Source organism: Nannospalax galili, unplaced genomic scaffold (assembly GCF_000622305.1).
Source record: "Nannospalax galili isolate Female #2095 unplaced genomic scaffold, S.galili_v1.0 scaffold120, whole genome shotgun sequence".
Lineage (NCBI taxonomy): Eukaryota > Metazoa > Chordata > Mammalia > Rodentia > Spalacidae > Nannospalax > Nannospalax galili.
This window is the reverse complement of record NW_008350324.1, coordinates 5879712-5906173: the sequence shown is the minus strand read 5'-3', so window position 1 is coordinate 5906173 and position 26462 is coordinate 5879712. Positions and strand designations below refer to the sequence as shown.

General features: G+C 51.8%; 1 protein-coding gene across 7 annotated transcripts in view; it reads left to right on the top strand.

The window, feature by feature from the left end:
• Cux2 (cut like homeobox 2) overlaps window positions 1-26462 on the top strand; it is a 186447-nt gene that overhangs the window by 156933 nt on the left and 3052 nt on the right. For 5 of the 7 annotated variants that reach the window (XM_029570566.1, XM_029570567.1, XM_029570565.1 and 2 more), the window contains 16 exons: window positions 598-718; window positions 2024-2100; window positions 2867-2933; window positions 4063-4111; window positions 6404-6508; window positions 8343-8534; window positions 8612-8670; window positions 9999-10047; window positions 10122-10242; window positions 11249-11854; window positions 12461-12562; window positions 15784-16547; window positions 17044-17209; window positions 18795-19046; window positions 21690-21878; window positions 23083-23356. In XM_029570566.1, coding sequence (XP_029426426.1) covers window positions 598-718; window positions 2024-2100; window positions 2867-2933; window positions 4063-4111; window positions 6404-6508; window positions 8343-8534; window positions 8612-8670; window positions 9999-10047; window positions 10122-10242; window positions 11249-11854; window positions 12461-12562; window positions 15784-16547; window positions 17044-17209; window positions 18795-19046; window positions 21690-21878; window positions 23083-23356 — 3193 coding nt within the window. The remainder of the gene's footprint in view (window positions 1-597; window positions 719-2023; window positions 2101-2866; window positions 2934-4062; window positions 4112-6403; window positions 6509-8342; window positions 8535-8611; window positions 8671-9998; window positions 10048-10121; window positions 10243-11248; window positions 11855-12460; window positions 12563-15783; window positions 16548-17043; window positions 17210-18794; window positions 19047-21689; window positions 21879-23082; window positions 23357-26462) is intronic. The other 2 variants (XM_029570568.1, XM_029570571.1) reach the window with 2 other exon arrangements.

Here is a 26462-nt window from a genome sequence, read left to right as displayed (position 1 = left end):
AAAAAAAAAAAAAATCATTAAATCAGCTGGGCATAGTGGCACACGCCTTTATTCCCAGCATTCAAGAGCAGAGGCAGGGGGGAATCTCTGTGAGGTTGAGGCCAGCCTGGTCTATATAGAAAGTTCCAGGCCAGCTGGGGCTACAGGGAGACCCTGTCTCAAAAAAAAATAAATTTAATAAAAAAACAAGTGTACAAACAAAAAATATTACACATTTCAGTCTAAAATGGTTAAGATGGTGGATCTGAGACAAGATCTCCCTGTAGCCCCAACTGGCCTGGAACTCACTATGTAGACCAGGCTGGCCTCAATCTCGCAGTGCTGGGATTAAAGGTGTGTACCCCACACCCAGCATTGTTATGTATGTTTTAAGACAATTAAAAAGAAGTCAAAAAGAGCATGAGTAGGCAGATGGGGCCCCTCAGTGCTGACCAAGGCTGGCACCATGGGAACTTGCCTTGGGCCCGTGCCAGTGGGTCCAACCCCTATACTCTCTAGTAATAGGTCTGGGGGAAAAAAATCTCAGTGGGCCATGCAGCTGTGGAAAGGCCCTGCCCTGTATGCAGCGTGCTGAGTGTGTCCCTCTCTCTTCTACAGAACAGAGTGAGGGGACGTGTCCCTCCGGGCCCACGCCAACCAACGGCAGCCACCTGCCAGGCCCCGAGAATACCCTCCTGACAGACAACTTGCTGCAGAAAGATGAGGCCAAGAGACAGAAGTGAGGAAGAAGGGAGGGATGGAGGCTCCAGAAACGGGGGGGGGGGGGGGGGGGGGGGGGAAAAAACACACACGGCGGGGGGCGGGGGGGGGGGGGGGGGGCGGGGGGGGGGGGGAGGGAGGGGGAGGCTAAAAAACCTACGTCGGGGGAGTCTGGGCAGGTGGGAGTAGAGACCAGTGAGGAGCTCTGTGGCCAGCCCTGGGTGTCCCATCTCATTCTTCAAGCCTCAGTTTCCCTGCCTTGGAAATGGAGTCAGGAGGGTTTTCTTGTTTTATGTAAAGACATATATCTGGGGGACTTTGATCCCATGGTCATTAGGCTGCTGGCAGTTGTGTGGTGGGTGACGCAGGATGACAAGCTAGAAACCGCCACCAGGCAGTCTAGGAACACTGTCTTTCTCTCCTCACCTCACTCCTAAGACTGTCAGCCAATTAAACCAGGCCCATCCACCTCACCAAGGATCTTCTGTCTGATGTGACATCAGACAATTGTAGACATTAGTCTCACCGAGAGAGACTGCAGATGCCCAAGTTAGTGTGTAGTTGTACTGGCCAGGAAGAAGACCCACAAATAAAGACAAATAAATGGTGTGCTAGGTGACAATTAAAATGATAAGAAAAACATTTATTAGGAAAGGGGAGACGAGGTGAGGCCATTCCAGGACAGTAGGTGTGATGAGAGGGACAGTCAATGAGAGTGACCCCTGCAGGTGTATATGGGAAGGATGTGACAGGCCAAGGGAACAGCCAGTGCAAAGGCCCTGAGGAAGGGCTTGCCTGGAGCAGCAAGGGGGTGAGTGTGGCCAGAGAGGAGAGGGCAGGGGCAAGGCCAGAATTCAAGAGTTCCTTTCCTGTTGGGCCTGACGCAGTCATTGTCAGCCCTAGCTTTGTATAACCTTCCTTCAGCCCCACGAGGGACCTTCTTTCTTAGCTGACAGTGCCTTGTCTCACCTGAGCAAGGTCCCAGTGTGGGCTGGCTGAGCATCCAGGCTCTTGCCCCATGCAGCAGAAGGGTCCTTTGGGGCAGGAAGAAGCAGGGAGACTGAGGCACTGACATGCTAGTCCCCATACTAGACAAGCCTCACAACATCCACTGAGGCAGAGCCCCATTTTACAGATGAGAAAACTGAGACCCAGAGAAGCAGGGTCAGCCACAGAGGTGCTACAATAGCTGAGCAGGCTGGACCCTGGATGCCCTGGGTCAGGGCTCCTCACAGATCAAGGTCTGGGCTGTGGGGAGGGCCTGACATAGAGCTGGACCAAGTCGGTCCCTGAAGCCAGCATGAGCAGACCCTTGTCTCTACAGGGGCCTTCAAGAAGTCCACATCACCTTGGCAGCCAGGCTGGGGGAGGCAGAGGAGAAAATCAAGGTCTTACATTCAGGTAAGACCCCTGCCTCGGGTCTCAACCTCAGACCAGCAGCCTGGACCAGGGAGAGGGCAGTGAAGCCTTGACCTTGGGGAAAGACTGGGCACACAAGTCTGAGCAAAGAGGTTCCAGGATCAGAGGGTGAGAGGGAACCAGGAACAGGGTGTGGAGAACCAATCCTTCCCACCCTACATCGGGGTCCAGCCGGACTGTGGTGGGAGCAGGGCTTGGGGCATAAATAGATGAGGTGACAGGGTGACAGTGGGCATGCACCAAAGGGCTGGTTGGGAGACAGTGGCCAAGATGGAGTCTAGGCCCAGTTTAGGTGTGGCAGCGCACCTTTAATCCCAGTACTCAGGAGGCAAAGGCAGGTAGATCTCTGTGAGTTTCAGGCTAGCCAGGCATATAGTGAGATCCTGTCTCAAAGAACCCTCACCCACAAAGGAAATTGTGGGACCTTCTAGAAACCTCTGTGGCTGTTACATAGTAGAACTTGCTGGCTATTCTGCAAAATCAGCCTCAGGGTGGGTTGAGGTTCACAGCCTGGCCTTACGGGCCTGCAATGCAAATGGCTGAGGGCAGCCCTATGGCCCACACCCAGCCTAGTGACTGTGATCCCCACACACAGAGTCCCCCCCTGCCCAGCCTGAAGCCCCTCTAGAAACAGAGGGCTCTCTGCCTGTTATCAGCACTTCCCTCCCTTTCCCACCATCACTGCCTTCCAACCAGGTGAGGCCCAGCCTGGTCACTGGGGCTTCACCTGGCTTTTTGCCTCTCCCAGCGCTAAAGGCCACACAGACAGAGCTACTCGAGCTGCGGCGGAAATACGATGAGGAGGCTGCATCCAAGTAAGTGAGCATCCAGTGGGAATGCCTCCTCCCTCTGACCCTCCAGACTGCCTCCTCCCTCTATCTCAAGCTTACCTTCCTCTTCTGACCCTCCAGCCTCTTCCCTTTGTCCACCTCAAACACTTTCCCTGTCTCCCACACATGCTGCCTCGTTCTGACTCTCCCAGTTCACTGCCAAGGCCCTGTTTCACTGAGATCTTTTCCTCACCCCCAAGCACACATCCAGACCATCTTTCCATAGCGCCTGCACACCAGTCATGACACTCTGGGACCCAGCCTCAGCTGCCCCTAGAGCTGTCCCCACTCCACAGTCCAACCCTGGGAGGCCAAGTGGCACCATCTGAATTACTCAGGGCTCCAACACTTCTTCAGGTTTAAGGCATCACTCACTCCATAAATAGTTATCGAGCACCTACTGTTTATAGAGTGCTGTGCTGAGTCTGTGAGGGAAACATCAGCTCCTCAGTCAGAGAGGGCATAGACAATAACTGGGGCAGTGTAAGCACTTACTGTATGTCTGGCACTGTGCTGAGCATGTGATAAATGCCTCCAAGGGAAGATCTTAACCAGGCAGAGAAGGCAGCAGGGGTGGTCAGGGGGAGGGGTTTCAGGTGTGTCAACACTAGGAAAGGTGCCCCAGGCAATGGGGACAGCCAGTGCCAGAGAAGGCTCAGTGTACACACCAGGTGTAGCCACTAATCAACCAGTGTCCCCCAGGTCCTTGGGTCCCCACTGAAGCTAGGCAGAGGGGAGGCCTGTCCTGAGCCCTCTGCTATAAATCTGGAGGAGGTGGCAGTGCAGTAGCCTAGCAGCCCCCAGGGAGTTGAGGCGGGCCTTCTTGAAGCCCTGTTGGAGCCATTCTTAGGGGAACAGGCACTCTGGACAAGCATGGAAGCAAAGGCCTGATGGGTGACACCCCAGAGAATGGGGTCCTGAGGGTGATGGGGGCCAGGCTGCCTGTGAAAGTATTGAGGCTGGCTCCCAGTTCCCCAGAGCCCATATTCTTTCCCGTGTAGACTGTTTTGTCTGTGGTGGGAGGCATGGAAGACAGGTTCCACAGACCCCACTGTGGGATGGGGTACAGGCGGAGGCTTCCAGCCCCCCTCAGGGCCTCCCCTTTGTGTCTCAGGGCAGATGAAGTTGGGCTGATCGTGACCAACCTGGAGAAAGCCAACCAGGTGAGTGCCTCCTCCTGGCAGGGGGCCAGGGATAGTAGGAGGAAGGGGTGCTGGGCACTGTGTGCCTGCCCAGGGTTTGGGTGGGAGATGTCTAGGCACGAGCTCCCTGGCCTTGCCCAAGCTTTCCACAGTGCCACAGCCAAGGCCTGGCCAGGGGGGCCCACAACCCCATAACTGGACATCTTCCTCTGGACAAAGCCACCCCCAAAGTCAGCATGCTGGCACTGTGGCAGGGCATAGGGTCATTTTCCTGGGATCACTGCAGGAAGCCCTGTGGCAAAGGACACCTTGGACTGGGTATCAGAGCCTAGGCAGAGTCCTGGCAGGAGCAAAAGCCTGGAAGAAGCCAGTTCTGTGGGCACAAAGTAGACAAAAATCCCTCCTGCCAAGGACACCCAAAAAGTGGGTGGATTCCAAGTTATTGTCCCCCTTGGGAAGCTTCCAAAAAGTGCAGCTCCAAGCTGGACATCCTCCTGGCTCCGAAAGAAAGCTGGGTCCCTCATATCTCCTGAGCCCCTGCTCAATGCCCCTCTTCGTCCCTGATAGGAGCAGTGGCTAATGGTCATATTAGTGGCTTACCTGGGCTCAGAGCTTGTGAGATTTTTGCTTTATTGTTTTTTCACTTGTTTTGAGTCAAGATCTCAAGTGTCTCAGGCTGGCCTTGGACTCCATATATAGATGAACTCCTCCTGTCTTTGCCTCCCAAGTACTGGGATCACAGGTGTGCACCACTACTCCCCATTTACAGTTTACATAGTGCTGGGGATCGAACCCAGGGCTTCCTGCATTCTGAGCAAGCACTCAACAAACTATTTCAAGTGACCAGTAAATGAGCCCCATTTTTGTAGGTTGCAGAGCATTCTTTGTCTAATATTTTTTAGTATATCATCCATTCAAAAACTGGTGACTCAGGGCAGATCTGGCAGTGCCCTTTCCCCACCCCATCTTGTCTCACCAGTTTCTAGAATGCCCACCCACTCACAAGGGGGTAGACCCGCCTGAGCCCTGCACACTGGTGCCTCCTGAGTCAGCATAAAACCCAGGACTTGTTGGTTGGCACCTGCCCTGTGTCCACTGACCCACCTTCTGCTAACCCAGGACAGCAGACTTTCTGTGAAATATCAGAAGATAAATATTTGGAGCTCTGCAAGCCACATATTCTATAACCCAGACAGGCAACTTCACCTTTGCAACTGGAAGAGGCAGAGAGCTTATCCATGAATGAGCACAACTGTGTGCTAATAAAGCTTTATTTATAAGAACAGGCAGTGGGCAGTAGACTGCTGACCCTGCTCTAGCCAGGCCCCTATGGGTGGATGAACTTTTATAGTCATACCCATCTTCAACCAACCACCATCTCTGTGACTAACCTCAAGCAGATACCATTTCACACAGGCATGAGCTGATTGGTAGGGCCAATTGTGGGAGGGGTCTAGGACTTCAGGAAGTGGCAGGTGGAGCCAAGCTGGCCCTATGTGCAATTGCACCAACTGACCCTCCCTCTACAGAGAACCAGCCTGGTCATCCTAAAACAAGGCCAGTACTGCATGTCTGCAAACTTTGAGATCTTTATCAATCAAAGAAGCTTAGGAAAAGAGATTGTAGCCAGATGTGGTGCACACCTGTAATCCCAGCACTTGGAGGTGAAGATAGGAAGATCAGGAGTTTCAGCTGAGTTTCCTCAGCTACATATCAAGTTCAAGGCCAGCCTGGGGTACATAAGATCCTCTCTCAAATAAATAAGCAAATGAAGAAGCAAATATGCAAATACAGTAAAGATCTACCATAGCCTCAATTTAGCAAAATGCCCTAGAAGGCAAAGTGACTTACCCAAAGAGGCCTGTCACAGGCTGTGAACCAGGGCCTCCTCTGCAGACACTCCCTCCAGGAGGCAGTCTAGATCGGGAGTCTGAGAACTGAGAAGCACTTGCCTTCTGACTAGCCCAGCCTACAGTGTACACAACTGAACCATGTGGGATGGGCACACACTTGCCAGCCCCCCCAGACAGCCCCTTTCCTTCCTGGCCTGGTAGAAGGGAGTGTTCCAGGTATGCCAGCATCACCCAGAGCCGCCCCTGGCAGCTTTGTTCTGTGTCCTCCCATCTCACCAGCAAACATGGGGTTGCTGTTTCTTTGTCCCCAGCCCAGAGCTCTGTGACGGGCTTCCTAGTTCCAGGCCTGGGTCCAAGACCAAGAAAATGGGGGCCTAGGCCCTTGGAGACCCGAGACGGTGCAGGTGTAAGGGTCCATGCGCCCCTTGCCCCTCGCCCACTCGCCCCTTCTCCTCCCCAGCGAGCTGAGGCTGCCCAGCGGGAGGTGGAAAGCCTGCGGGAACAGCTGGCCTCTGTCAACAGCTCCATCCGCCTGGCTTGCTGTTCCCCCCAGGGACCCAGTGGGGTAAGAATGCACCTGAAAGGGAATGGGAGGCAGAGGGAAAGATCCCAATATACAAATACATGGGTGGTGTTTGGAGGGCTGCTGGGTACATCCTTGTGGAATGGTGAGGTTGGTTGTATCTCTGTATATAGAGGGCAAGGCGTCTTCTTTGTGAATGTCACTGTAGCAAACTGTCAAGGTCAGTGTAGTAAAACAGTGTAGCTACTATTTTAAACATCCAAGCTCAAGTTTCTACTTACCCTTGTTTAAGTAAAAGCCTAGTATCTTCCTGTGGAGTCTCCCTCACCTCTGCCCAGAAATGACACAAGTATTCTAAGGCCAGAGGAAATGGCTCCCATTACCAAGAACCCCAGCAAAGGAGGAGCTTAGAGATGCAGTGCAGTGCAGATGTTGGCCACCAGGGGCACTGTTGAACATTAGTCTCACATGGCTTGGTGGCTGCTTGGACAGTGGGGCCCTGGCCTGTGTTCAGCCCCTACAGGACTGAAGGAGGATTAGAGCTTCTACTCCACCCTTAACTCCTAAAACCTTCCAGGATGACACCCGTGGGGCCTCCCACCAGAACCAAATGCTATGAAAAGCCAGTGTCATCTCTCCTGGGTAAAATCAAGCCCTATCTTTCTCTTTTGCCCTGACTAGCATCCCCTGGGATCCTACAGTCATTTCTTGCCTAAGGATTTTACCTAGCACTCCCCATTCTGCCCTTATGTCTTGTTCTAGGCATCTCCTCTCCTGCTTCCTGTAAACTGGTCTGCCTTTCCTACATCTCTGCATTCCAAAGAGCTAGGGTCACAATTCCTTCCTTAATTACAAGTGGTGATATGACTTCCACTTTCCCTAACACATAGGCCCCCGGGTCATGTCGAGTAGGCAAGTCACTGTGTCCTTTAATCCGACTGTGCCTCAGTTTCCTCATCCATCCTTACCTGCCTTACAGGGTTATAGAGAGGATTACATGGGATATTCCTACAATGTTGCTTAGTTCACAGAAGGTGCCCAGGAAACAGATGATGCTATGACTGTTGTCATGAACGAGTCTCTAGTTTGCACCGACATGTGTGCACATGTTGCGGTGACCCATTCTTGTCTCTTTGCTGGCCATGAATTTCTCTGTATATATGTGTCTGCATGAGAATCCAGGAAGGTGTGTGTGTATGTGTGTGTGTGTGTGTGTGTGTGTGTGTGTGTGTGTGTGTGTCCCAGGAGACTGTATGTTCATCAATCTGCTGGATGACTGTCCCACAGAGTGGACGTGAGTGAGGAAACATATGGGAGAGCAAGGGAGCTCCCTCAAACCCCTCGGGAGTAGTCACTGGTGGTTCTTAATTAACCCCTGTGGAACCCACAAATGGCTAATCAGCCACAGGGAGCCTGGCTGGTTGGGAGGCGAGCTTTTCTGAGCACAACAGTGGTGCTTGATGCTAATTAATTTAATGTATTAATGGCATCCGCTTCCTGTTTTAATTGGCATTTATCTCCATGGAAGAAAGTGGGGTTGGTAGTAGTAGGTTATTTTTGTCTGAAGGCTTTTTTTTTTCCAAATACTTCTTATATCGTGTAGCTGTGAGACCAGCCTGACTCAAGTCTGCCTCTGCCTTTCAGTGCTAGGATTAAAGGTGTGTACCACCACACCCAGCCCAGTTCAATGTCTTAATGAATGTTGCTCACATAAGAACTGTACATGTTATACACACACGGCATGTTGACTGGGTCACCATGACGTCAGCATACCCCATGACAACATTGGATGGAGTATTCTGTTCTTCTTGGGGTTCAGGGATGGTGAGCCCTGGTTCTACCCCTCCCAGCCCCTCAAAGCCCTCTCTCCCCCCAGGAGAAGGTAAGCTTCGCACTGTGCTCCGGGCCCCGGCTGGAAGCAGCACTGGCCTCCAAGGACAGGGAGATCCTGCGTCTCCTGAGAGACGCGCAGCAGCTGCGACACTCTCTGCAGGAGCTGGAGGAGGTCTCTGCCAACCAGATCGCTGACCTGGAGCGGCAGCTTGCAGCTAAATCTGAGGCCATAGAGGCAGGTCCCTGGCTGTTGGGTGGTAAGCAGTGGCTCAGAGCACAGGGCCAGCCTCACCATCCCTGTTTGTCTTCTAGAAGCTGGAAGAAAAGCTCCAGGCCCAGGCTGACTATGAGGAGATTAAAACGGAGCTGAGGTACAGTACCACCCAGGGATGGAGACAAAGCTGGTCACCTCCCAACCAGCTTCCCACTCTGGTGCTCGCGTTTCCTCCAGCCAGTATCTGGCATGTCAAAACTGGTCCACATGATGGCACATGTCTGTCATCCCAACACTTGGGAGGCTGAGGCAGAAGGAACATAAGTTTGAGGCCAACCTGGGCTACATAAGGAGACCCTATCTCAAACAAAACAAAAGAAAACAAACTGATCCTTTTCCATCAAATTTTCACCAGTACAGAACACAGAGATAGCCATTTGTCATGGGTGTGGAAACTGGAAGGTCACATAGCAACCAGATAAGCTCAGGGTCATCTTCCTCCAGAGACAACTGGAACCTGTGCACAGGCCTGCAGCTGTCACGGGTTTTCCATATAGAATTGAGTCTCAGTGTTGGGGTCAGATGCCCATACCTCTATTTGAATCGTGGTGTAGTCCAAGGAACTTAGGTACCACTTCCTGTGACTTAATCATCTCCTCTACCCATGATTTCTAGCTCAGTGGCCACGCATCTCTCCCTTCATGTGAAACTGCTGTAATGTTCAACATGCAGCCTGAGGCAAATTCAAGTTTTGGTTTTTGTAACTTTCTGGGAAAAGTTTTTTTTTTATATATTTTCCATCCATATTTGGCTAAAACTATGATGGGAGAGGTAGCTCAGTGGTAAAGCATTTTTATGGTATATAAGGGGCCCTGGGTTCCAGCTCTAGCACTACAAAGAAGGGACAGAAGAAAGGAGGAAGGAGAGATGGATAGACAGAGGAAGAGAGGGATAGAGAGAAGGAGGGAGGGGAAAAGAGAAAGGAAAACACCAGACTTGATGGTGCACATGTAGACCTGTGATTCCAGCACTTGGGAGGTAGAGGCAGAAGGATCAGGAGTTCAAGGTCAGCCTCAGCTACCTGAGACCACATCTGCAAAGAAAAAAATAGGGGATGGAAAAATGGTTCAGTGGTTAAGAGCACTGGTTGCTCTTGAAGAGGACCCAGGTTTGTTTCCCAGCACCCACATGGTAGCTAACAACTATCCTTAACTCCAGTTCCAGGGGATCTCATGCTCTCTTCTAGCCTCCATGGGCATTGCATGACACTGGTGCACTTACATACATGCAGGCAAAACACTCATACACATAAAATAAAACAAAATGAGGTGAAATATAGATAAAAGAAAGGCAAGCATGATGTGAGTGCATGGACCCAGGGCCAAGGGGGAAGGTCCCCAGCAAGGAAGGTGTGGGCAGTACCTCTCATGACCTCTCCTCCAGCCATAGCCTGCTGACCTCAGGCCCCTCTGCTTTCTCCTGCAGCATCCTAAGAGCCATGAAGCTGGCCTCCAGCACCTGCAGCCTCCCCCAGGTACATGTCCCCACCGCCATCCCTATTCCCAAAGGTCAGCTGCCCCAGAACCTGCACTAACCATACCTTCTCAGCCCTGCTTCCCATCTCCTCAGGGCCTAGCCAAGCCTGATGACCCACTGCTCATGGCCAAGGAGGCCTTCTTCCCCCCACAGAAGTTCCTGCTGGAGAAGCCAGCGCTGTTGGCCAGCCCTGGTAAGGGACAAGGGACATCCCAAGGAGCTCTTGGACTGAGGGCTGGCAAGGATGCCTGGGGAGTCTGGACTTTTCCATGCCCCAGGGCTATCCATGTGGCAGGAGAACCAGGAGCCAGGGATGTGGTTTGAGTGCCTGCTGTGTGTTGTTCCAGGGATGTAAGTTGAGTGCCTGCTGTTTGCTGATGTAGGGATGGGGACTGAACACCTGCTGTGTACTGTCCCAGGGTTGTGCACTGACCTCTGCTGTGTGCTGTCCCAGGGGTGTGAGTTGAGCCTGCTGTATACTGTCTCAAGGGGTGTGGGCTGAGCTCCTGCTGTATACTGTTCCAAGGAGGCATCTTTCCATAGATAGTCCCAGGGTTCTGGACACTTGCCTCTGAGTCCACCTGGACAATGGGGGCTTTGATAAGAACTCAGGAGTGGGGGAGGATATCCACACCATACCCCACAGATGATCCCTAGGGAAAGACCCACAGTCAAAAGTCACCTTCTCTTCACAAGTGGCTCTATGACCTTTAGCCCTCTCAGAAACTACAGGCTTATTAGTCCTTCACTTCTAAATTGGAGGTCACAGTGGAGCCTCCTGGGAGCACTGAGCTGAGTGAGGTAGGCCCAGTGTTACATAGGAGGCCTACAGGTGACAGAGATTCCGTCCCTGCTCTGATGACACACTGAGCTGATGTTACTGATAATAGTACATGGTTTCCCCAAACTGGCATTTGAAGGGGTCTGAAGACAGGGATGTGAGAATGGAGGGAAATGACTGGAATGGGCATTTACAGCTGCTGAGACTTAGAGCCTTTTCCTAACTCTGTCCCAACCATCCCATCTTTCTTTCTCCCTCCTCCTCCTGAACTCATCTTGGTCTGTCTGTCTTGTCTGCCCTCCCCCCATATTGTCTCTCTCTGCCTCCCTTTCTCATCATCTCTCATCTCTGTGTCTTCCCCATCCCTATTGGTCACTCTGTCCCTCTGTCTGTTTGTGTGTCCCTCCTGGCTTTCCAGAGGAGGACCCCTCAGAGGATGACCCCATCAAGGGCTCACTGGGCACTGAGCCCTCCTACCCTTCTCAACAACTCCCACCTCCACCTGGCCCAGAAGAACTGTCCCCGAGCCCCGGGCAGACTTTCTCGCTGTCCCCCTTCCCTAGCCTGGCATCAGGGGAGAGGTTGGCTGGGGACCCACTGCTCCCCAAGCACCTGATAGCCCCAGCTGCCTTCAAGGGGGAGGTGGGTAGTCTGCTGGCATTCCCACAAGCCTTCTACAATGGCACCAAGCCTTCCACGGCTGCTGCCACCCCAGCACCTGGCCCTGAGCCCCCTGGGGTCCCCGAGGCTGTGGATGGAGCCAGTCCGGAGGAGGAGCAGCTGGACACGGCTGAGATTGCCTTCCAAGTGAAGGAACAGCTGCTGAAACACAATATCGGCCAGCGAGTATTCGGCCACTACGTGCTGGGGCTGTCGCAAGGCTCCGTGAGTGAGATCCTGGCACGGCCCAAACCCTGGCGCAAGCTCACAGTAAAGGGCAAAGAGCCCTTCATCAAGATGAAGCAGTTCCTGTCAGATGAGCAGAACGTGCTGGCCCTGCGGACCATCCAGGTGCGACAGCGAGGTAAGTGGTAAGAATGAGCCACACCGCCTCCCAGTGGGTAACCCAGGGTGGCAATCTGCCACTCTGCCTCAGTTTCCCCTCTTTAGAGGAAGAAGTGTGGCTTTGCTCCCTCTCACACTGAGCCACCACCTCCCTCCCCACCGAACCCTCCTGAGGCAGGTTGGCCTAGACTCTGAGCTTGTGCCTCAGTTTCCTCATCTTTCAACCTCCTGGGGAGGATCTACATGGGCTCAGAACGCTGACCGCTGCACCCAGAATGGTGCAACTGCTTGAGAACAGTTAGCTGTGATCATCATCATCATGGTCTGTCACTGTCAAACCAGAGTCTGGGTAGGGACTTGGCTCAGCACTGGAGGCATGGCTCAGTTGTGGAACACTGGCCTGGCATGCATATGACCCTGGCTTTCAGCCAGAGCCTGGATCACCCACTGTTGGTCACATAGAAAAAGAGGGACCTGTACCCTCAGGGACAGTCTGTGCAAACCCTGATGCCCTGGACCTGGGGTCCTTCGGGAGGGAGAGGAGCAATGTCCACCTGGCCAGTTCCAGGGCCTGACTCCCATCTGCAGACCCCACAGCTGCCACCTTTGTGCTTCACCCCCCCAGGCAGCATCACCCCAAGAATCCGCACACCAGAGACAGGCTCAGATGATGCCATCAAGAGTATCCTGGAGCAGGCCAAGAAGGAGATCGAGTCTCAGAAGGGGGGTGAGTGTGGCTCTGACAGTGACATCTGACACCTCACTCTCTTAGGGCTGCTCTGAGCAGGAGGCAAGGCCTCCCTCACCACTGTCCATCACAGAGTGGTTCCAGGCAGGTCGCAACCTCCAGGGCCCAGATGGATCTTTCTAGAACACAAACATAGCCATTCCACTGCTCAGATGTCTTCAGTGGCTCCCCAGTGCCCTCAAGGTAAAATCCCAACTTCTCATCAGGACATCCAGGCCCAGTCTTAACAATCCTCACACCTCTCACAGGACTCTGTGGTTCCTGCCAGCCACTGTACCCTCACACTGTCCCCTTACCCAGGACATTTAGCCAGCTACCTTCCTTATGCTTCACCTCCTCCAAGAAGCCCCACCCCATCCGGATGGGCTAGACGCTTCCTGTTCTCAGTCCCCACACCTTATTGTGACCTGCAGCAGTGGATCTAGACTGGCCACAAATTCTAGTCTGCTGTTGATTAGCTGTATGACCTTGCACTAGTAACTTGGCTTCTCTGAGCCACCACCTCCTCATCTTTAAAATGGGGGCAGGATTAGTCCTCTTTTCTAAAGGTTGTGCCAGGACCCTGTGAGGTCAGTTCTCACCAGCCCAGGGAGGGCACACAGAAGGTGTTCTGGAAAGATTATTACAGTCAAAATCATTTTTCTTGTTGTGATCCAGCAATCAATGGCTCTGCCTTGTGGCTGTTCCTTCCACAGATCGGGAGACTGACCAAGCTGGGATGCTGGGCTCAGCTCTCCCTCACCACCTCACAGTGTCTGATGCCCCCTGGTGGGCTGTTCAGCACAGGTATCCCAGTTGCAAAGTCCTGTGAGGAAGGAAATGTCTGAGTGGCTGCCCTCCTACTGGCATGAGGGGTCCCCTCCCCTCCATCCCTGAAGGGATCATAGGAGAGGGGACACACCTGTGGGAGTCTACACTGTCCCACCATATAACACCTTGCAATACACTTTTTCATACACAGCAAGTCCTTTCTTCTTAGCTCTGGCAATGAGACCTACAAGGCAGATGATGTCAAAGTAAACATGCATTAAGCTCCTACTGTTTGCTAAATGCAGCCTACAGATATGGGTCTCCTCCCACTGTGCAGACAGAGCAACTGAAGCCAAGGGAAGCTGTGAGGTCAGTTACACAGGACCTGGGCGCCTGGTCCCCACAGTGCTACCCCAGGGGACAGGAACAGACAGCAGGGACATTTAAAAGGTGACACTGCAACCAAGTGTAATGATCACCCCAGCATGGGCAGTGGGCAGGGGCAGGAGAGGTGAGCACTCTACCACCAAGTTATATCCCCAGACCTTTTTATTTTCCTTTTTTTTTTTTTTAAGTTTGTACTTGTAAGCTTTTGAGATGGGGGCTCACTGAGTTACCCAGGCTGGCCTTGAACTTGTGATCCTCCTGCCTCAGCCTCCTGAGTGACAGAGATAACAGGCCTGCCCACCAGGCCCAGCTGAAAGACAGAACTGTTAACTTAGATAGAACTGGCTATGTCGACTCTCAGTGGGGACAGAGCAGGCCACAGTCCCACATGTCCAGTTTGCTTACATGCTGTGAGTTGTGCTCGAACTGGACTGGAAGGAAGTATGTAAGCAAGCTGGGTGTAGCTGCCTCCTAGAGGCTCTTCAGTGGCAGTCTCTTTTCCTGTCTGCTTTTCCATGCTCCATGCAGTAGGCATTTTTAATTTGAGGTGAAAAATCACATAAAATTAACAGGTTTGTTTCAGGGGAAGGGCTAAGTGCAGGTGCCCCTGGCACACAGGGGCCAGAGGAGGACACCGGGGTACCGCTCTCTCTTTATTCCCTTTGAGACAGGGTCTCTCATTAAACTTAGTGCTAGGCTGGTGGCCTGTAAGGCTCAGCCATCCCCCTGTCTCTGCCTCCCATAGTGCTGGGAAGACAGGCATGCACAGCCATGCCTGGCATTTTATGTAGGTGCTAAGGATCTGAACTCAGATCCTCATGTTTATGCAGCAAGTGCTCTTACCCTCAGAGCCATCTCCCCAGCCCCAAAATTAAGTTTTAAAGTACCCAGCTCCGTGACATTTAATAATTCCCATTGCTACATTGTCATAGTTCCAGAACATTCTCGCCTCCCTAAAAAAGACACCCTGTCCCTGTTAAACAGCTACTCCCTGTCCCACCCTCCCCAATCTGTTGCCGTCCTGCTCCTGTGAATGATGTCACATAAAAAGCAGCGTCTGCTTCAGTTCCCTTTAGTTCATTTTGTGTTTTCAACATTTTTCCAGACCATAGCCTGGATCACACTGTATCCCTTTTCATGACTAAATTATGGTCCATGGCAGAATTACTTTTTTCATTTAGAAAATATATTTAATGGCTCTGCAGAAGTCCCCAGGATGGAGACAGTGGGATTATGGAGGAAGGTCATAGCATGGGAAATGCAGCTGAGAGAGCAAAGGCAGCATCTGTTCACATACTGATTGTTCCCTATTGCTTGGGACATTCTCTCTGATCGCTTCTGGTGTGGCCTTTTCCTGGGTGTGTGCTCATTCATTCCTTCACAGAACCCACTGAGCCTCTGGGAACTGTGACCCCACCCTCTGACACTCACCTCCCATACACCTTCCCCCAGAGATAACTGTCAACCTCATTTTTTCCTGTTGTTACTTAGTGTTTGCCATTTGCTAAGATTTTTCCCTAAATTACATATGGTTTCATTTGTTTGCTTAGTAGCTTTGTTGGAGACATTCTAGACTGTAGGTCATTTCTAAGCCTTTGTTTTCACCACCAGTATTATGTTATTAAGATTTCTGCCTGGCTTTGCAAGGCAGCTTCCTTTTTGATGCTGTATAGTATTCTTTGTGTCCACGCTATTATGTGTCATCCACTCTTCTGTCCATGGGCATTTGAGTTTGTGCCATGATTCTGCAATAGACTATGTAAAAGAGCATCTTCCTATGTCACTGCATCTTTCTTTGAATGTTTACATCATTGGATGATGGCATATACAAAGATTTTTTTTACATTGTGTGCACTCCCTCCATATATGCTAAAATCTTTCTATTGGTCTGATTTTTTTAATGGCTGCCTAATATTCTACCGTACAGATAGGCCAAAACTTACTTAACCAGTCCCCCATTGCTGAACACAGAGGTCGCCTCAACATTTGGCTAGAATAAACATGGATGCCACACACAGCTTTGCCCTGATGCTGGCCCCGGGCCACCATCACCCTCCCTACAGGTGAGCCCAAGAACTCAGCAGCCCCTTTGAACATCCCCAATGGTTCAGCCTCCTCCAGTACCTCGGAAGATGCCATCAAGAACATTCTGGAACAGGCTCGCCGGGAAATGCAAGCCCAGCAGCAGGCCCTGCTGGAGATGGAGACAGGACCCCGGGGTCGCTCAGTGCCTCCCTCTCCCCCTGAGCGGCCCTTGCTGGCCACTGTGAGCCAGAATGGGGCTCCGGCCTACGTGAAGCAGGAAGACAGAGGTGGCAGCACACAGACCCAGACGGCGCTTACTGTCCTGTCCCCAGCTGCGTTTGTGCAGAGTATCATCCGAAAGGTCAAGTCTGAGATTGGTGATGCTGGCTACTTTGACCACCACTGGGCCTCAGACCGGGGCCTGCTCAGCCGCCCCTACGCCTCTGTATCACCCTCCCTCTCCTCCTCCTCATCCAGCTATTCTGGACAGCCCAGTGGACGGTCCTGGCCTCGCGTGGATGAGGCAACCCCTGCCCCTGAGGAAGAAGCTACCACGGGCGAGGATGAGTCCCCCAGGGTGGGTGAGCTCAAGGCCGAGGCTGGGGTCCCTGAGGCTGGCAGCGGGAGACTAGCCTACTACCCAGCCTATGTGCCCCGCTCGCTGAAGCCCACCGTGCCTCCCCTGACACCCGAGCAGTATGAGCTGTACATGTACCGGGAGGTGGATACCCTGGAGCTGACCCGTCAGGTCAAGGAGAAGCTGGCTAAAAATGGCATCTGCCAGCGTATCTTCGGGGAGAAGGTGTGGGCATTGGGGGGGGTGCCTTGGGGACCTAGAAGTGAGGCCTCAGCCCTGGAGCCTGTGTCTGGAGGCAGACCTGGGTGGGAAGCAACAGTTTGGACCCCTGTTAGACATATGTCCTGCATCTGGCCACCCATGGCCAGTAAACAGCCAGTCACCTGCCCTCCAGAGCCTTCTAGACATGGTCTGGATCCTAAAGGGGTAAGGGCTCAGACCAGCCTAGCACTACTGTTCCCAGGTGGTGCTGGAATATCAGATTTAAGTTACAGAGGCATGAGAAAGGGCCTGGAGAAGAGACCTAAATGTGAGGCACAGGGTGGCTTCCTGGAGGGGACAGCTGGTGGCTTTTAAGGGCCAGGCAGGGGTTTTATACACAGGGTGGTACTGGAGGTGAAGGACTGAGTGAGAGGATCAAAGGAGAGCCAGCTCCCAAGAACCTAGAGGGAGGGCCTGGAGGCCATGGCCCAGGGCCTGCTGACCTATCACCCACCCACAGGTGCTGGGACTGTCCCAGGGGAGCGTGAGTGACATGCTGTCTCGGCCAAAGCCATGGAGCAAGCTGACACAGAAGGGCCGGGAGCCATTTATCCGCATGCAGCTGTGGCTGTCAGACCAGCTGGGCCAGAGCCAGGCCCCAGTCCGGCAGCCCAGCACCTCCCAGGGTGAGTGCAAGGGGCAGCAGACTTCACCCTACATCACCAGACCTCCCTACCTGCCTCTGCCCCTCTCTCCATCCCCAACACCAGGCTCTAGGCACAGCCTCCATTGATCTTACCACCTCCCTTCCCTAGAAGGACACTTCCTTCCACCCTAACAACAGATGTGGACATCCTGGTGGTGTCCCTTGAGGGGGCCCTGGATACCTAGAGCAAGTGGGAAAACCATAGCCTACAGAGCCCTGAGCCCTCCCACACGATCAAACTTTCTGGCTCCCTAGAGACCCAGCACAGTGCTCAGAATCCTTAAAACAGGCCTTGGCCCTTGGCAGTTCTTTAATGAGGTCATGGGCAGGTTGGAGTCTGAATTTTTCAAGGTAAAAATCCTGAGACTAGGACAGCTCATTTGTCAGTCTGTGGCTACAAGGGAGGGAAACGCTGTCAGCAGACAGCCAGAAGGCAGACAGGTAACAGACAGGACAGACAGGACAGACAGGAAGCAGACAGGACAGACAGGAGGTAGACAGACCATACAGGCAGCAGACAGATGACAGACAGGTCAGGCTGGACAGAAGGCAGGACAGAATGCAGACAGACAGGTGGCAGACAGGGCAGACAGGCAGTAGACACAATAGACAGGAAGCAGAGAGGACATACAGGCAGTTGACAGGATGAACAGACAACAGACAGGTGACAGGCCAAACAGGCAGGATAGACAAGTGGCACACAGGCGGCAGACGGACAGATGACAGGCCAGACAGAAAGCAGACAGACCTGATAGGCAGCAGACAGGACAGGCAGGTCAGACTGACAACAAAGAGGATAGACAGATGACAGGTGACAGGCCAGACAGGCATAAAGGTGACAGACAAACAGCGGACTGGACTGATGGCAGCAGACAGGCGACAGACAAGCAGCAGACCAGACAAGCCAGAGCAGGAGACAGGCAAGATTAGACAACAGGTGGGTGGTACTAAGGTGGCAGACAGGCCAGACAGACAGTAAGAAGACTGTCATATGGACATGCAGACAGGCCGGATAGACAGACAGGAAGCAGACAGGCCAGACAAGGAGATAGCACTTTGGGGACTGGGGCAGGATTACAAGACCAGGCTGTACAATTTGGGGAAACCATGTCTCAAAATGATATCTTTAAAAAGGAGTTGAGGGCCGGGCGTGGTGGCACACGCCTTTAGTCCCAGCACTTGGGAGGCAGAGGCAGGCAGATCTTTGTGAGTTCAAGGCCAGCCTGGTCTACATAGTGAGTTCAGGTCAGCTGAGAATACAGGGAGACCCTGTCTCAAAAAGACAAAAATAAATAAATAAATAAATAAAAAGGAATTGAACTATAAGCTCAGTGGTAGAATGTTTACCTAGCATATGCAGCACCCTGTGTTCCATTCCCGGTACCAGACACACACGCACGCACACACACACACACGCTATCTGTTACTGTGACCACCACCCTGGTCAGTCCTTTCTGAGGTGTCACTGCAGTGGCTACAGGTAGCTTGGTGCCAGTCTTGGCTCTAATCAGCCATCCTGCCCCAGTCTTGCCAGATCAGTGACCACTCTGTTGTCTTGCCTACAGCCAGTCCTAATGAGCCAAGGTCCTCGCCATCACCTCCCCCAAGCCCCACAGAACCTGAGAAGAGCTTCCAGGAGCCCCTGGGCCTGTCACTGGAGAGCAGCAAAGAGAACCAGCAGCCAGAGGGCCGTGGGAAGATGTGCTCAAGCAGCCCAGCAGTGGGGGGCATCCAGGAGATGGTGGCCATGTCCCCGGAGCTGGACACATATTCCATCACCAAGAGGGTCAAGGAGGTCCTCACAGACAACAACCTAGGTACGGGGCAAGGACTGGAACACTGCCTATGGCCCTGGTTGACTCTTCTCAGCCTTAAAAAAAATGTGCTGCAGGGTCAGCCCAGTGACCTCAGGGTCAGCCTGGGCATGTAGGCCCCTGTGTGGGGCATGTGACTCTGAACCAGGTCCCTGCTGAGAGACAAAAGTGAGGTGGTATGGCCTGCAGTCCTCCACCCCCAGCTCTAAAAACTGATTTGCAGATGGATTTAGTGAGCCCCAGTCACTGTAGCCAATGGTAACACTCATCCAGGGGCAAAATGCTGCCCTTCAGGGGCTCAGTGACTGGGTGACCAGGTGACTATCCCAGCTCTTTTCTGGATCATAAACTCCTGAGGCCCATGTGCCAGCCCTACCCCATATCAGGGACACGTGTAAACCTGAAACCTGTCACCCCAGCTTCTGTTATGACAGTAAGGACAGGGTTGTTCCAAAATAGCAAACAGGAGTTGGGTGTGGCACTCACACAGCAACCTGACCACTCAGGAGGCCGAGGCAGGAGGACTGCTGCAAGTTCAAAGCCCGCCTAGCTATGGTGTGAGACCTTGTCTCAAAAATATACAGAAATAAGTGAATGAATAAGTATGTCTAACAGTCAAGTTTAACAAATAAGTTAAAAAGCAAGAGAGATGATTCAGCACATAAAAGCACTAGCTTCTCTTGCAGACAACTTGAGTTTAGTTCCCAACACTTATATGGCAGCCAACAACCATTCCTAACTCCAGTTCCAGGGGATTCAATGCCCTCTTCTGGCCTCCATGGGCACTGAACACATGTCAGTGTACTAACATGTAGACAAAACACTCATACACATCAAATTTTAAAACAATAATAAATATAAGATAATTAAATTTTTAAATATTTAAAAAGGGAGGTGGGGAAAAAATGTAAACAGGAGATCAGGAGAGATGGCTCAGCAGAAAAGTGCCTGCCACACAAGCATGAGGGCCTGGGTGGGATCTCCAGCACCCCTGGAAAAGCTGGGTGTGGTAACACACCTCTGTAACCCAGTGTTGGTAAGGGTGGAAAGAGGTGGATCTCAGGAACTTACTGGCCAGCCAGTCTAGCTGAATTCACAAGCTCCAGGTTCAGTGAGAGACTCTGTCTCAAAAAATAAGGTTTTGAGGGGCCAGAGAAATGGCTCAGTGGTTAAAGGCACTGGCTACTCTCGAAGAGGGCCAGAGTTTGTTCCCAGCACCCATATTGGGTGGCTCACAACCCCCTGTAACTCCAGCTACATGAAATGTGATGTCCTTTGCTAGACTCCACAGGAACCTGCACTCACACATGCATGCATCCTCACATATACACATGCACATGCACACATAATTAAAAATAAAATAAATCTGAAAAAAGATAAAATAAACCTTTTTTTAAAAAAATTTGGAGAGCAATTTAGGAAGACCTTTGACCTCCACATGCACACACCACACACAACACACACACACACACACACACACACACACACACACACACAGCATGAGAGCCTGAGGCAGGATCAAGAGTTTGAGGCCAGGGGCTAAAGAGATGGCTCAGCAGTTAAGAGCACTGGCTGTTCTTGCAGAGGACCCAGGTTGTTTTGTTCCCAGCACCCATATGCCAGCTATCTTTCTGAAACTCCAGTTCAAAGGGATCTGACAGCCTCTTCTGGCTTCCATGGGCAATGCATGAACATAGTACACTTACATACATGCAGGCAAAACACACATAAAATAAAAATGTTTTTCAAAAAAGAATTTGAGGCCAGCCTCAGTGACGTATATAGTAAGATCCTATTTTTAAAAAAAGAAAATTAAGGCTGGGCATGGTGGTACATGTCTTTAATCCCAGCACTTGGGAGGCAGAGGCAGGCAAATCTCTGTGAGTTCAAGGCCAGCCTGGTCTACATTGGGAGTTCCAGGCCAGCTGGGGCTACAGGAAGACCCTGTCTCGCAGGCCAGCGGGGGATATAGAAAAAAAAAAAAGAAGGAAGGAAGGAAGGAAGGAAGGAAGGAAGGAAGGAAGGAAGGAAGGAAGGAAGACCAAATAGGGACTGGGGTGGCGGAGAGCTTGTACAAGACCCTGGTTAGATCCCAGTACCCCTCCCCACAGTCTGCATTGCTTGGGCAGGTATCCTCCTGGGTTACTCCTGGGCAATGGATTTCCTAGGTCAGAGGTCACATACATTTAAAATTCTGGTAGAACCTGGAGGTTGTCCTCCAGGAGGTGGTACAAACTTGTGTACAGGACATTTGCTGGCAGTCTCAGGGATTCCCTAGGAAGTCAGAACCCTGTAAACAGAAAGGCATTTTTGTGGGTTGCTGCCCAGTGTCCCCCTCAAATCTCTTGTGTAAAAATGTCCCATCAAGCCATCAGTGGTGGCCCGCACCTTTAATCCCAGCAGAGGCTGGCAGATCTCTGAGTTAAAAGCCAGCCTGGTCTACATCGTGAGCTCCAGCCTGGCCAGGGCTACACAATGAGACCCTGTCTCAAAAAAAAAAAAAAAAAAAAAAAAAAAAGTTCCATCAGATTGCTTGGGTCCTGTGTCCTGGGCCCTCCCTCCCTGGACTGCTCCTCATCTGACTATCCCAGGAGTGGGTCTCAGTCCCTAACCTGGGGTGACAGTTGCCCTCTGCCCTGTCCCCAGGGCAGCGGTTGTTTGGCGAGAGCATCCTGGGACTGACACAGGGCTCTGTGTCAGACCTGTTGTCACGGCCCAAGCCTTGGCACAAGCTGAGCCTAAAGGGCCGGGAGCCTTTTGTACGCATGCAGCTGTGGCTCAACGATCCCCATAATGTGGAAAAGCTGCGAGACATGAAGAAGCTGGAAAAGAAAGGTGAGAGGCCGGGGAAGCCAGCTACGGGGTGCAGTCAACCTGAAAACCCTGCCACTAGCAGCAACTGAAATATCCACTTCTCCCTCAAAAATCATACACAGTAGCTCTCATGCCATCCATATACCCAGATCTGGGCACAACCTTGCCAACCTTGGCTGCATGCTGCACCACATTCTTGATCAGTTCTCCCTCCCTCCTTAGCCCTCCTCCATTTGATACACTTCCCTGTGCTCCTTACCCAGCAGAGAGCAGACCCACCCAGAAAAAGAGACAGACTGGTGTCCCAGTGGTTCCTTCAAGGACAGGCCCCTAGGGGTTAGGAGTATAGCTTAGTTGGGAGAGTACTTGCCTAACGTGCAAAGACCTTGGATTCCATCCCAGCACTGGATAACCAGGTATGATGGTGCACACCTATGATCTAGTACCAGTCAAGAGGTGGAGGCAGGCCAGGAGTGGTGTCTCATGCCTTATAACCCCATCAGTGGCAGGCAGATCTCTGTGAGTTCAAGGTCAGCCTGGTCTACATAAAGAGTTTCAGACCAGATGAGGCTACAAGGGAGACCCTGTCTCAAAAATAAAAGAGGTAGAGGCAAGACAGTCAGAAGTTCAAGTTCATCCTCCACTACATAATGAGTTAGAGGCCAGCCTAGGCTACATGGACCCTGTCTCAAAAAATTAAAATAAAGGCATACCACCAATAATCTAAAGACCTCTTCTTGCTGGGCCCCATCCCTTAAAGGTTCCAACTGCTTCCAAAAGTGCCCAGCTAGGACCAAGCCTTCCACATAGGCTTCTGGAAAACCTTCTGAATCTAAACTGAAGCAGACTTTTGTTTGAATTTGTTGTTTTGAGATTAGAATGAATCCAACAGTGAGTGGGTTTACTTAAATTAGTCCCCCAGACTATCCTGAAGTGTCACAGAGCACCCCAATTTGAGCACTACCTGTGTTTGCTTCCCCCTCTGCCCTAGCTGTATCCCAGTAACCCCCCTCACCCTAGCAGGCCTCATAGACATCACGATGCAGTCAGAGAACAGGCCAGTGGAGGGGTGGGGAGCAGGAATAGGCAAAGGGGATGAGACTGGAGAATACAGGGATGGGGGAGGGCTCTGCAGGGCTGGCTGATCACTGTCCCTGAGGTTCCCATCATCCTAAAGAGCAAGTGGGACAGTGATGGCCTGTCAGTCTCTCCCCTCCCTCCTCAGCGTATCTCAAGCGCCGCTATGGGCTCATCAGCACCGGCTCTGACAGCGAGTCACCGGCCACACGCTCCGAGTGCCCCAGTCCATGCCTGCAGCCCCAGGAGCTGAGCCTCCTGCAGGCCAAGAAGCCTCGTGTGGTGCTGGCGCCTGCCGAGAAGGAGGCACTGCGGAAGGCCTACCAGCTGGAGCCCTACCCCTCGCAGCAGACCATAGAGCTGCTGTCCTTCCAGCTCAACCTCAAGACCAATACCGTCATCAACTGGTTCCACAACTACAGGTGGTCATGGGGACCCAGGGGCCATGGAATCACAGAGGGACACAGGGACACAGAGGGCCATGGGGGACAGAGAAAGACACTGACACAGAGGGCTGTGGGGGCACAGAGGGCCATTGATACCCAAAGTGACAGAGGGCTATGTGTGGGGACACAGGGAACCAAATGGACACAGGGGTTCATGGGGTACACAGAGGACCATGGGGACACAGGGAACCCAGAAGGACACAGAAGGTCATAGAAGACATAGCCACAGGGGACCATGGGGGACACAGAGGAACACAGGTCATGAAGTCACAGGGGACACAGAAGGCCACAGGGACACCAGAGACACAGAGGGACACAGGACATGGAAGGCCATGGTGACACGGCATAGGGACACAGAAGGTCATGGAAGACAGAGGGGAACAGAGAGCCACAGGAAAGACCTGGAAGTTCTTGGGAACACTCCAGAGGGCAGTTGGGACCTAGGCACTGTAGCTGGATTACACAGCTATTTGCATTCACAAATGCATGTGAATATAGCCCAGCTCTGTCACCTCAGCTGAGGACTCCTGAGCAGGTCATGTCCCTTCCCTCAGTCCCTTGTTTGAAGCTATAAGGCAGGAACCCCAGCATATCCTTTCTTGGGTGTCCAGACCATTATGTAAACACCTGGCTCAGGCATAGGCCAACACCCAGTGTGACCATTAACTGTCACTCTCCAACAACAGCTGCCTCTAGGAAGGAATTCAGGCTCGGGCCAATACTTAAGGAGCCTCTGGCTGGAGCCCTAAATGGAGGCTCATGGTCCCTTCTACTTCAGAGAACAAAGGAAAACCCTGCCCCACTGCAGCCCAGTGAGCCCTCCTGTAGCTCCTCTTCCAACCTTTCCCTGGTCTCAGAGCTCTAGCTGCTCTGACTCCCTGAGGTCACAGAGGACTCCCTGAGGCTGCCTGGGACCCCTCCTATCAGGCTTGATGAAGGCCACAATTAGCCATCTCTGAGGCTCCACCCACTTCCTGAGTAGGAAATGTAAAATGTCACTAGTGCCCATGTGACACCATGGAAGCCTATCCACCCATCCCAGGGGTAGAGAAAGGTCTTGAGACCCCCCAAAGAGGAAGGGAGACTGGGTTAGTGTACTCAGATCCCTTCTCCTCAGCTTGTATGTTGGCATCACATAGACCTGGGATCAAGTCCCACCTTGGCTGTGTGGCCTTTGTCTGATCATGTGCCTCTCAGAGTTTCATCCTGATTTTACAAGATGAGGAACATCACCATATCTAACTTGTCCCCCAGAGCCAGATCAGTCAGATGAAGCCAGTGTGGAAGTGAGCACAGCCCATCAATGGCTTCTTACCCCTCTCAGACCACAGATGACAGAACATGGGACACAGTGACAGGGGGGCTCACTTCTTATTGCCCACAGGAGCCGGGTGTTCTGCTGTCATCAGCACATTCATTCAAAAGCATGACCAGTGTATGCATAGTGAGCCAGGCTCTGGAAACCCGAGTTCAAAGCCACCATCCCTGACCCTGAGAAGCATACATGAACCAGGTTGTTTCACCTCAACCAGTTAAGTATGGCAAAATAAAAGAACAGGGCTTTAGGAAAAAGAGAATTTTGCCTAGAGAAAACTTGACAGAAAAGGAGACACTTGAGGTGGGTTTTGAAGGATGCATACAAGTTTGTACCAAGAAGCAGATAGAATTCTACTTCCAAAAGAAACCACCCAGACCAAAGATGTAGTGTGCTTGCTTGCCAAAAGCAAGGCCCTGAGTTCAACCCTAGCACTACAAAAAAAAAAAAAAAAAAAAAAAAAAAAGGGAGGCAGGAGATGGTTCCATTGGCAAAGCGTTTGCTTGCACAAGGTTGAGGACCTGATTTTGATCCCCAGAACTCAACATTAAGAAAAAAAAAAGCTATGCATTATGGCTCAGAGGGTAAAGGTGCCTGCCAAAACTGATGACCTGAGTTTGATCCCCACGATCCACATGGTAAAAGGAGAGAACCAACTGATTCGTGTAGTAAAACTTAAAAATAAAAGCCACATGTCACACACAGTTACAGAAGAAAACACTGTTTATTCCATAGTATTTTCTGAGCACCTCCAGAGAGGAGGACGGTCACCACCCTAAGCACATCCCAATGAGCAGGTTCTTGAGGTCACACATGTGACAAGCCACAGGGAGCCCCGGAAAGAAGGATCAATGAGAATGATTGGATATGATGGGGGAGGAGCCACTGTATACATGGGTGTATAGCACATACCTATAACCCCAATACTGGGGAGGTAAAGGAAAATTCCCCAGGGCTCCCTGGCCAGCCAGTCTAGCCAATCAAGAATGTCATATTCACTGACATACCCTGTCTCAAAAATAAAGTGGAGACCAGTCAATAAGGACGTCAGCCTCTGGCCTCTAGGCACACATGCACATGCATGTACATAATTTTTTTAAGGAGTAGGTACTAGAGAGACAACTCAGCAGTTAAGAGCATTCACTGGCTGCTCTTGCAGAGAACTTGGGTTCAGTTCCCAGCATCCACATGACAGCTAATAACTGTCTATAACTCCAGTTCCAGGGAATCCAATGCCCTCTCCTGGTCTCTGCAGGCACTGAACACATGTGGTGCACTTATATACACACAGGCAAAAACACTCATATGCATAAAAATACAAATACATTTTAAAAACTAAGGTGTAAGCCTGGGCATAGTGGCATAGGCCATTAATCCCAGCATCAGGAGACAGAGACAGAAGCAGGCAGATCTCTGTGAGTTTAAGACCAGCCTGGTCTACAGAGAAGTTTCCAGAATAGCCAGGGCTACATAGTGAGACCCTGTTTCAAAACAACAAAAACAAAAAGTGTCAAAAGATTGAAGAAGACACCCCAACATCGACCTCTGGCTTCCATGGGCACTTGCACACATGAACACATACATATTCACACACAAAAAACCCTCAAACAGTTACAGAATACTGGTCTATAGTGTTTTCTGTGCCCAGAAAGGGGGACAATAACCACCCTAAGCACATCTTGATGAGCAGGTTCTTGAGGTCACACATTGTGACAAGCCACAGTGAGCCCTAGGAAGAAGGAGCAATGAGAGTGATTGGATATGATG